The sequence below is a fragment of the Mya arenaria genome, chromosome 15 (genome assembly GCF_026914265.1).
Source record: "Mya arenaria isolate MELC-2E11 chromosome 15, ASM2691426v1".
NCBI lineage: Eukaryota > Metazoa > Mollusca > Bivalvia > Myida > Myidae > Mya > Mya arenaria.
Genome location: NC_069136.1, coordinates 18,763,541 through 18,776,135, shown reverse-complemented (window position 1 = coordinate 18,776,135; position 12,595 = coordinate 18,763,541). Strand labels below are relative to the sequence as shown.

At 32.8% G+C, this 12,595-nt stretch overlaps 1 protein-coding gene across 4 annotated transcripts in view; it reads left to right on the top strand.

Annotated features, from left to right (window-relative positions):
* The window catches only part of LOC128218748 (FERM, ARHGEF and pleckstrin domain-containing protein 2-like), a 93,434-nt gene that overhangs the window by 62,759 nt on the left and 18,080 nt on the right, over window positions 1-12,595 (top strand). For 3 of the 4 annotated variants that reach the window (XM_052926434.1, XM_052926433.1, XM_052926435.1), the window contains 5 exons: window positions 3,434-3,653; window positions 4,192-4,328; window positions 6,417-6,446; window positions 11,237-11,441; window positions 11,836-11,923. In XM_052926434.1, coding sequence (XP_052782394.1) covers window positions 3,434-3,653; window positions 4,192-4,328; window positions 6,417-6,446; window positions 11,237-11,441; window positions 11,836-11,923 — 680 coding nt within the window. The remainder of the gene's footprint in view (window positions 1-3,433; window positions 3,654-4,191; window positions 4,329-6,416; window positions 6,447-11,236; window positions 11,442-11,835; window positions 11,924-12,595) is intronic. The other variant, XM_052926436.1, reaches the window with a different exon arrangement.

Genomic DNA, 12,595 nt, shown 5'->3' with positions numbered 1-12,595 from the left:
GAGAAGTTAAGGAGATTTATAACAGGGTCATTATAGATTTTCATGTGCTAATTATGAGATATGATTTTTGTACTTAGTACGATCTAGAGATTTTTGTTGTATTTATGCAGCTGACGATGAAATAAACAATGTTACAAATGTTTTTGTTTGTAATATAATTGTTTGAACTATTTTTAGTGAGGTCCTGTAACATGCTGGTTTTTGCCTGAAAGTTCTCGCTGTTTTTTAGTTGAATAACCAAGACGTAATGCATGATGATTTGAGTTTCGACAAGCGAAAAAAGGTCTTGTAGTAAATATGACATCATCGGGAAATATGACGTCATAGTTTCCTGTGACTAAAAATAGAATTGTGGCGCCATGATTACAAACAGTCTCAAGTGGCAAAACTGCAAATCTTTATTTCATTGTAACTTTTCTTCAAGTTTTTTTATGATGGAATTTGCTGAATTGTGTTACTATTTGAATTTGTACAATTATTTACATGTATATTATATAATATGAATGTAATATAGATAATTCTTTGTAATTAAATAAAAGTCCTTTTCTGAGTCTAGACTTGAGTGGAGACTGTTTGTAATCGTCTGCCCAGGTCATGAGTCTAGACTTGAGTGGAGACTGTTTGTAATCGTCTGCCCAGGTCATGAGTCTAGACTTGAGTGGAGACTGTTTGTAATCGTCTGCCCAGGTCATGAGTCTAGACTTTAGTGGAGACTGTTTGTAATCGTCTGCCCAGGTCATGAGTCTAGACTTGAGTGGAGACTGTTTGTAATCGTCTGCCCAGGTCATGAGTCTAGACTTGAGTGGAGACTGTTTGTAATCGTCTGCCCAGGTCATGAGTCTAGACTTGAGTGGAGACTGTTTGTAATCGTCTGCCCAGATTATGTTATTTTTAAGGTTGGTTGTTAATGCTCCTTGTTGATGAATAATATGTTTGATATGATGACGCTCAAGGACTGATTATTAATATTTTGCTATAAGACCTGTTTTTGCTCACCAATATAATAGAGCAGGTGTGTTCAACATTGTTGAAGCAAAATGTGTATTTTTAAAAGATATTCTTTAATCATCTTAACAAATATGCTGTGCATTGAAGGCGCATTATCAAATCCTTAAAATCAGTGTATTTTTTGTTAGACACCTTTTTCAACTTTCAGGACCTAAAAAGACCATTCTTAGCGACAAAAAAGGTACCAATTAAATTGTTAAATTACCGCACATTTCATGCACATCATTGTTTTTAATAAAAAAGTGATCTTTTTTAAAATGCACTTAATGCTTCCTTGAAATAAAGTACACCTGCTTCATTATATTTGTGAAAACAATGGCTCGATTCTCCATCATGAATATATTCTAGCCACAAAGCAAATAATTTAAGATTTTACTTTCATGGTTATATACGTGGTAAGCACGTTTGTACTGAATGTCCAAGTATTTTCACAAAGTTTATATGACTGCATTTTATTTACGGTTGGTCACATACTATGCTATACATTTAGCACTTTTTAATTTAGCATTGTTATTAAGATACATAATCTGGAAAAACAAAATCTCTGGCAACGAACCTTTGATGTATATCTGCACTTATGTATTTTTCGTATGTTTTTATTTATTATTGCTGGCGAATGGTTATCAATCAATTAAACTTGAGGGATTTGCTCAATTCTGATGTGACGCCATCTATTTCTATATTTAGTTCCAACCATCTTGTATTAAGTCCGCGAAACATACTTAGTAGCTACAAATGTTTAAATGGTTTGATAGAGGAAGTTTTAGCTTTTCTCAGGATTAAAATGAAGGTGAGACTTGAGTGTGTGTTTGCTAAGTCTGGGGACTTTGGTATGGCATACATGTTCCAATAATAAAACACAAAAACACTTCAATTTGGGTACGAAAAAGTCTGCAAAGCTCATAGATTATTTAATTTTTATTTTTTTTATAAATCTAAGCAGATTTGAAAAATCTGAAACAAAGTGAATCCAGTGAGCAAAAAGTGAAAATAAAAATGTTACCATATCGCATGTTTTTTTGTGTAAATCATGTATGCCGTACTACTAAAGTTTACAGAAATCCACTTTTTTCTTCACTAATTATTGTTTTTAAAGCTGCACTCCCACAGACTGATAGTTTCGACAACTTTTTTTTCTTTTAGTCTTGAAATAAGCCAATTTTTGCGTAAATGTCTGGAAACCAGTCATATAAGATTGTCGACAAAAGAGCAAATCACAGTTCATATTTACTTTTGAAAATTGATGTTTTATGGCGAAAAGCATAACAAACGCTTTAAGAAAAGTGAAAATTCCAGCATTTTACCATACAATTGAGATCTGTTTATTGTTTGATATCTTATATGACTGAATTGTAGGCACTGATGCCAAAATGCGCAGATTCTGAGACAAAAAAATAAAAAAAGGTCAAAACTGTCAATTTGTGAGAGTGCAGTTTTAAATGCTAGTCGATTGCCTGACAACTTTTTATGATGTACTGTCACCCTCCTAGCCTCATCAAAACATATTTCATTGTATGTTTCTTAGATCATTGGGGAATGATTGTTGTTGTGCGGACAATATTGTTGCATGCCCTTCACCTTTATTATTTTTGTTTAAATGTAATAGAGATTGTGATTGGAGTATTTGATTTCTCATAGATGTAAACCAAGATTTCATTGGTTAATGTGGGCGATTTTATGTTTGGTAGATGTTAAACCATATTTCATTGGTTAACTTTCCTTTCAGATATTGTGATCAGAACATTTTGATTGGCTGACAACATGCTTTCAGTATTGTGATCTTAGTATGAATGTTAGTCAGAAGTGAAGCACTGTGTTAAATCATTTGAGATTCATATTAATTGTGAAAAATGTGAAAACACATATTTATTTGTACATGTATTTTAGAATGAAATGTGCATACAATTTTCTTTTTCAATTTAATTTAGTTTTAGAGTTGTATTGAAAAAGTATTGTTCTTAATTTTTTTTAGAATTTTCATGAAAATTTAGTTTATATATTTTTTATTCATTTCTCGTCCTGTTGTTTAGATTTGGAATGACTGACTTTGCTGCCCAAGTTTTTAAGTTTTTGAGAATTTTATTTATTTTCAAGTTACAGTAATTTTTCCAAAAAATAAAGCTTTTAACTAATGAACTATTTTTGTGTTTATATTTTTAAAAAAAAGACAGAATAGAACCAAACTGCTTCCATATTTAAGTGACTCTTTCTTTATGAAAAATATGTTTATTTATTTCAGTCACGCAAAATTGTTTTAGAGCTACATGTACTTTTAATAAATTTAACTTCTTAAATGATATCATGTATGTTTAAAAATTACAATATCAGTATTATTATTTTTTTTTTTTTTCATATACCAACATTAACATAAACTTGTACACATGACTGTTCTATAACAAAATTAGCAATAAAATCTTATTTTCAGATGCCAATAAACTTTCTCCAAGGCAAGCAAATCTTGGATCGCGTAAAACGTCGGCGCCTGTTCTTGGTGATCACCATGGTGACCACCGTGGGGAGATGGCATCTCGGAAACTTTCCCGAACAGAGGAGTTGGAGAACATTCCGGACACTGTTGTCCAAGATGATGAGGATAATGACGACGGTCAACTCTCGATGCACACACAGGAACATCAGAATGCTGGGTGAGGGTTTTGATTGGATTGGATTGTTTGATGTTAAATTTCAAGAAATAAGAAAAAAAAATCAATTAACTTGCTTTAGGTATTTCTTAAAATCCAAATGTGTTTGACCTAGAGCTCTATATAGTTTTGAAAAGAATATGTTTCTAAAAGAATTCTAAACCATACACACAAAATGCCAAAACATCCTTTCGGTACACTGCTGAACTATTAAAATCAAATCTATTGCATCTTTTGGTTGTCTGGTTAGCGCAGTTGTTAGCGCACTCGCTACTCGCCAAGGCTACCCAGCGTTGATTTCCGGCCTCTGAGTTTGGTTGGTGGTCGAAGAGCTGAAAAGCTGGTTTCCTGGGTTCTCTGGTTTTCCCACAAGACCACACTCTGACTTTCTTCACAGTCATTGTAAAATTAATTAAGTTTAAACTAAATTTATTGAAGGTGACCCTTCAGATACAAATAGGGCCAGAGTGCTTTTTCCACTCATTTTTGTTTCACCTCTTACATTACATGCAGCTTCTAACTTTTATATTCTCTCCGTCAGCTTAATGAATGGTCATCATTCGAAAACGACACCGATTATAACAACGGACATCGATGCCGAGGAAGACGAGGTCTATAGCCATGAGGTGCTAGACGTTGAAAATGTTGACATCAAAAATGAAACAAACAGTAATCAAGGTGAGAATTTGTGTAGATAAAACAAACAGAGTGGCTGACATATACAGTCAAAACTTTTTGGCTCGATATCGTAAGGACTGGCCAAAATACTTTGAGCCTCTCGAATATCGTGCCAAGCCTGAATGTTTTCAAAGAGTAAAACAAATTCGGTGCTTTACATCCAGTTTGAGCCAACAATGGAATCAAACCAAGTGATATTGAGCCAATGGGTTTGGACTGTACTATATATATGTGTAGTTTTGTGCCTTTTGAGCCTGTCTGTGTTTTGAATAGAAAAAGATATGAGTCCTTGTGATAGCCTTGTCATTGTTATCGTCAATGATGCAGCAAAATTTGTTGTTGAAAAACTTGATCGTTTTCCAATAAATCGAAAAAACTATTCAAGATATTCGAACGAAACTTGGTAAACCTGTTGCTGTGACACTACACGCATGCATTACATGACCAATAACTGCGGTTTTAATAAATGCCCAGTTATGCCTCTTATTTAACTAATAAATTAACAGACAATCGTTAGCTTTCGCTGAACATCACTCTTACCGTAAATGACTGGGTATAAGACGATAGGGGGTATTAGACGCAGGGAAAAAAATATGTGGAAAGTCCGAGAAAAAGCTTTTAATCTATGTTTTTGGTTAAAAGACGCATAGAAAAAATGTCAAAATCGTACGGCATTTTCAGCCACCATGTTTGTTGACAGTGACAAAAAAATTTTTTTTCGTGAAAATGGCGAAGGTTATCTTTAAAACCATACAACCATACTGTCGAGAATGAAGTTATGTTATGCAAAAAAAATATTTTGACAGTGCCCAACTTTGCTTTTTTATATGTAAGTTTGATTATTGTTTAATTCAATTTATTATTCAAAATAATATTGAATACCGTAATTCACAAGAGTTCGGACACCATAAATTAATTATTTTTTTCGCTCTCCGAATACATAGAAAATTATCATTTTTACATTTTATTTACATGTTTGTTTAACCTGCCTTATTTCTTCATGGTTGCTTTTTACCACTTATTAATTTATCCGTAGTAATCAATGGTCATAAACTTATTTATTACGCCTATAAGTGTAAATCCTTCATCAAGTTAATTAAAACACCATTTTATACATGCACTGAACTGAATAAACACATTCTATTGGCTTCAGATCAAAGAGTCACACTGTGTGACGTCACATAACTTACAGTTATACCCACGAGGATCTCGTGGAGAGCATGGACATTGCTATGCAGGATTAATGTATAACTGTACAATTATTGCTTCATAAGTATGGTACAAGTTTGAACTTTTATTGGCAGGTTGTTTTACAAACATGCCGATGTTTTCTTAATCCCTTGATTGCCCTTGTTGTTTGTTAAATCCTCAAATAAATATATCACACTTCCTTTTAAACAGGCAATAAATCGTTTAGGATGGGTAGTTACTAATTAAATTGTCACAGTGGTGTATACGGTTAGGTAATCTAGCCAGGCATTGAAAAGATAAAAATCAATAATCTTCGTCTGTGAAACTTGGTAACTATGAAAGTTATGATTGATGTCCTTTGGGTGTCCGAAAATTAGGTACGCAAAATAAATTATTTTGGGAAATAATTATGGGTGTCCAAATATTTAGAGTGTCCAAACTCTTAGGTGAATTACGGTAACTTTAATCGAAAAATATTTTTGTTGAAATTATAAACGTCTTACGATATACCGTATCCCGATCTTCAACTGCCGTTTTAACCCGTATATACTCGATCAATATGACGCAAGTAACATCCCTTTCTACATAAATCTAAACAAACTCTCGGCTTGAAATTGACCTCAGAAAAAAAGTTCAAAAAATTGTTACTGGGTATTATACGCAGGCATTTTTTTGCATCAAAATCTGAGGGGAAAAAGTGCGTCTAATACCCAGTCATTTACGGTAGTTTGTGACATAAAAATCAAAAGAACCCCCAATGAGATGTACAACTTTTCAATACACAAGATAATGTACAGTTTAATTGTAAAATTGTAAAATGAAATATTATTAGCATTACAATAAACATGTATTTCATATCACGACTTTTTGTTTTCTTGTTTCTCTTTCCAACTTTAGATGAAGATAGACACCAACGTGTGATATTCTGTAAGCCCATGTTTGTGGTTCATGTGTTAAATATTCAGCCTTACCCATAAGTAATGTTGCCCATATTTCAAGTTCATGAATTATTGCTTGGTTATACTTATTACTATACAAATTTAGTTAGGGGAAAATTATTTTAAACTTTTCCAGTTTTATTAAAAAAATGAGCTACCCAACAATATAGAATTTTCAAAATTTTGCATGAAAATAAATTGTGTAATTGTATGATCTTCTTTACTTGAACTCTTTTTTAAGCTTGTCATTTTGTCGAGTTGTTGTCATAGCTTTGTTGTCGGTGTCGTTGTCATCATTGTGTAAAAACCTTTACCTTGACAAGAACTAAAAAAAAATGTTTACATAAAACTTTGTACTCATATTTACCATGTGATAAATTATGTCATATGCCACGTCAGAATGCAATATTTTGCTTCAAATAAAGACTAACAAACTAAATATAACTTTACTATTTATTCACTATTTTAAGATTAAACAAAACACAGTATATGCCATTTATATAGCCCCCCCCCCCCCTTCAGTCTTTTACTAGAATTTGATTGAGAGTTAAGTTTCTTAAAACACTTTGACATACCTTTTAACAAAACTGCCGCCTAATGGACCACTGTCAAAACAATATTTCGGAAACATGTTTGTCAAAGTATTCGAGGAAACTAATCACCTAATCAAACTTTGGTACTAAAACGAGGCGGGGCCATTTGAGGGGTATAGACTTCCCTTTGTTTCATTAAAAATGGTAAAGAATAAGTCAAGTTATCTTTGATTTAGGTAATAATTTGAAGCAAAATGTTGCCTTCTGACGCAGCATTTATGAAGTAATTTATCACGTGGTGTACCTACACTGTGTATAACAAGGCAAATAAGTCTGGCTTTAATAATTGTGTAGTTATTATACTTAATTGACCGACATAAATGGACGAGTGTTGGCATTTGCATCGTGGAACTCTTGTTTGACTTAACGATATATATACATGTATTTTCTCTCCAAAATCTACATAATGTAATGTGTAAATACAAGTAGTTTTGTTAATGGAAAAAAATGAGAATTTCTTTGTGAAAACTTTATTCAATCAACTCTTCAATTGCTCACTAACCAAAACATTCTTTTAAAATTATATATATTATATGATCTAAAAATAAACTTCTTTTGATTGGTTCAGATTGGTTCTATTTGTATCAAACTTATGAACTATAGTATTATTATATAAAAGTTGAGTTTTATTATATAGTGTAGATTAGTGCCTGTTTGTTATTTGTATTTGTTATGGTATTGATTATAGGCAAGATTGTATACCCTTGTAACTACATTATCTAGAAAAAAATATTCAATAAAATATGTGATTTTTTTTATGTTACTGGTATTCAGATATTATGTAGCTTAGTGGTTGAGAATGGATCCGGTCTCCCTTTGTTTCAACTAGTGATATAATTTTAGGGCTTCCAAAGTCCTGAAATCAGGATAGACAGCTATAAACTTCAGAAGCCAAATTCATACATGCCATATTTTCTGGAGACCATTCAGGGGGATTTGTTCAAAAGGCTGAAAATTCAGGGGGATTTTGGTTGTATTCAGGGGTATTTTTTTAGCAGGTCTAAGTTGGCGAAATTTTAAAGTATTTTTAGCCGCAAGTATGAAAAAATGTATTCACATATAGTTTGCTTTGAAAACCTCTTAACTTTTTCATTATACAGAATTATTTTATGTCATGATTTATCATATTTTTATGATACACTGTCATGTCATACTGTAATGCACTTGCAGAACAAAATACGTCATTAGAAAAATATGTTTTCGAGACAATTAAATTAAATTTACCTTCCTCCAAAGTCTTTAAAAAAAATGTGCTTAATTCTATCAGCTTTGATGACTTTCAGACAATAAGAGAAGAGAATAAATATTATTAATTTCTTTCTTCCAAAAGAGTAATATTTCTTTGCCTTTGATAATTACTACAAATTAATTGATCACTTGTAGTAAAAGTTTCTTTTTGAAGAGTTTCACTCACATACTGTGGTTTCTCTTTGTCATTATTGCCTGATGTAAAATTATTTATTTATCTTATTTTTGTTTATTTGTTATTGCAAATTTGATAAAAGTTGGTTAAGTTGTCCACATGTTCTCCTTTGATTAGTTTGCACATTTAAATGATTTGATTAAGTTGGTTTCTATTAATTTCCCTATACATTTTTATGTCAACAGGCTACAGGCAACATTTCAGATTGGAAAATAATACCATTTCTAGCATTTAACGTGTATGACAACCATGCATTTCCTTAAAATTAAGTTCAAAACCAATTGATTTAAACATCAAAAATGATTTGTTGTTCACTTTGAAGTTAGTTTAAAGTGTTAATTTTTCACGGAATCCATGTTGCATCAGACCAGAAGTAAGCAAAGCTCTAGTCCAGCAGAAAATATTTAATCACTGAGAGATTCATGTTTTTTTTTCGTTTTTCTTTCTGATTGCAGGTATTACGAATAACAACTATATTTTATGTGCATTACTCAGATTTAAAGAAAATATCAGTCTGAAGTAGCATTCTTAATCTTATATATACATGTAGAGAGTGCATCCTGGACCACATACGTGACTTGACATTTAGCTATAAAGTACAGTTATCTTCCTTTGCACATGTATTTATGGTAACATTTTACCGAAGGCCACAGGAACATGCATTCTCTGTGCTTTAATTATGCCCAAAACTGAAAGTTAACAATATCCATGCATGTATCTTTCTAGTGCATTAGATGTTTAATCACAATAACATAATTAAGTAGAAAGGTTCACAAATGTTTCACTCCATATATACCTGTTATTATTAGGGATGGAAACCGGATACCAAATCGGTATCCGGATATTCGTATCAAGTATTCGAATACTATCCGGATACTCGTATCAAATTGTTTTCATAATAAGTAAATTTCCTATTATATGTCACCAACCTTCTGTTATTTGACATAATTGTCCACTTATAATTCGTCATATGGCAATTTCACTTTTTCATTCATTCTTTCTCAGTCTTAATAATGTTAACAGCTCATTTTACGTCATAAAACTCATGATGAACTCCACATAAACACCTCGCGAATTTGATAGTCACTTCGGCCGAGGTGGTTGCTTGGGTACTGCCACGTGCTTTCGAGTTTGTTATTTATCAGCAGGTTTCATGACGCTTTGATTATTTGATAGTCGATTGTAATTTTATTTCATTACATTGTTTGATTTAATGCAATACCTACAATTTCTGTGGTGTTTTGTAATGAAGGATATAATTGCGGGAAAGATAAGAAGACGAAAAGACGATCTGATTTTTATTTATTTACATGCGTGTACTTTTTTTATTTACCAATAAACTAAACATGTTTACATATCGTATGAAAAATAAAATACACTACACAAATAAAACGTCTGCCTCATGGTGGACTTTGAAGGCGTAGTCGGTGGATTGCATACGGGTTGTTTTTCATGTGATTTCTAAGATTTGAAGTTCCACCACAATATACCAGTTCAACCTTACACAGTTGACACACGACACTTTTACCATCCTCGGATTTTGTGAAATACTTCCAAACACTTGAAGTCAATGTTGGAGGCATATTTCCGTAGTCGTGATACAGGATTAACGATTAATAATTCAAAACACAATTACAAGATGCAAAATGATGGAAATTTGATTGAAAAGTGAAAAGATAAACAAATTTGTTTTTGTATTTATTGTTCAGATAGCAATAAATACTTCATGCATATTCATCAAAAATACGATTGGTCATTCATAGCTCTGATTGCACGACCCTTATCTTGTGATTGGACGATCTATTCCTACGGATTAAGGTTACACACCACCATTGTTATTCCCTATGCAAGAATAGATACTTAAGGTATAAAAGTTTCAGGAATAATGATAGTTTTGATTGACAGTGTATTGAGCATGTGAAAACATGTCTATCAATCATAAGAACATTTTTTTTATTGAGAATTTTCCACACAACGGAAGTACATATGACGTAATGGTGACATCATTCCTTAATGATTAATCCGTTTAATATCGACTAGTGCAAATTAGTGTCAATTAAGCACATCTGAGATCATAAAACAACACTTGTCATTGTAAACAAGGTCATAGAACTTCACAGGGTGCTGCACAAGGACACAATATCACGCCTTGTGCAAACACCCAGTTAGCAGACGATTTGTGACACATACCCACTTCGCGACAGACACTGTTGATCACCTGAAATATTTCATCTGAAAAGTTCTATAACAATTGGTTTGTCTCTGCTAAGCTATTTCACTGAAATTTTAATTCTTAACGAATATTCGAATACCCATTTTGGTATCCGAATACTTGCGTGATATCCGGATACTCGGATATTCGCTTCCATCCCTAGTTATTATATATTATATTATACTATTTACCAGTTCCAAATTGTAAAATCACATCATTTTCCCATAATTCAACAGTTCCCACAGGTACCCACAATGCAAGAAAATCTCATCATGCCAAAAGCATCCATTTTTAAGTAAATTTCCATACTTCCAATGATACAAAAACTCAACAAAAAATCAATAATATCCAACTTTTACAAATGGATCAACAATTTCCCAAAAGGATTGACAATTCAACACATGCAATTTCCCATAGTTTGAAAGTTCTTCCCAATTCAACAATTTCCTACTAACCACTCAATAATATACACAATCGTAATTTTCCCATAATTATAAATATACCACAATCTCAGTTACCCATAATTCAATACTTTTCCATAATTTCTACAGATACTTCAGCTCCAGTTACCCAGAATGCCCCAGTGCCACAGAGGGCTGAGCTAGTCGAGGTGAAGGAGTCTACCATCGAGATGTCAGGGGACTACTATCCTCCACCACCCCCTCCCCTACCCCTGGAGCACGACACGAGTCTGGAGCTTTCGCTTATGGACAACGGCTCTGGGTCAGCTCATTCTACCCCTCAGATCGACATGAGGTGAGGAGTTTGTCCTAAATAATTTTTATATGATTCTGTGTTGCCTTGATGAGGGAGTTTCATTGAATATCAAGGGCACTTTCCAGCCAAGTCCTATGCAACAGTACATAACAAAAGATTCCTCTTGAGTTCCCAGTGGCGAGAGTATTTTGCTGACCTTCACTATTAAAACCACAATTTACTTCTTGAGCTCTTTTTTATTGGGTAGCTATTTCTGTTTTATTGAAAGGGCATTTTGAAACTTTGGTTTTTGCTTAGGGAAGTATTGCTCTTCTGCCATCCTCCCTATAAGCATTCTACTTACATAACATTCCCCAAGATTTTTGTGCTTAAAAGCCTAGTTTAAGCCTTTGATAAGAAAACATATTTAAACAGGATGTTGTTTATTTCGCAGGTCAAATGTGAGTGGTATCACCAGCAACATAAGCACGCTATCAGAGACGCGATCAGATGACTCCGGTGGCGATAAACGCAAGAGCAAGGTGGGTAACCAAATACAACAGATAAGAAAAAAAACACTCACTCAACTTAGCTTCTGTCGAGTTAAATTAGACTTACTTTGAAAAAATAACATGACTTTTAAATTCCTCTCAAAAAATGATTGGTGTAATAAAGCCATGAGTTATGAAATTTCATATAATACAGTTAGTTTAAAGCTTTCTCAAGTAAACATAGAGCTTGCACATGAATGAGTTATTTTTTGCTCAAAAAAGATTCAACATAAAGCTTACTCAATTAAGAGAAAATACAAAGTTTGCATTAAAGAGTAAACATAAAGCATACTCAAGTAAGAGTACATGTGAAGCTTTACTTAAGTAAGAGTTTGTATGAAGCTTGCTCAAGTAAGATTAAACATAAGGTTGCTCAGTAAGAGTTAACATAAAGTTTGCTCAACTTAGAGTTAATATGAAGCTTGCTCAAGTAAGGGTCAACATGAAGCTTGCTGAGGTAAGAGTACACATGAGGCTTGCTCAAGTAAGAGAACGCATGAAGCTTGCTCAAGAAAGATTAAACATTAAGCTTGCTCAAGTAAGAGTTAACATGAAGCTTGCTCAAGAAAGATTTAAAATGAAGCATTTTTAAGTCTATATAATGCTTGCTCAATAAGAGTAAATATGAGTTTTTATTCTTTCTTTAAAAGGAAATATTCAATC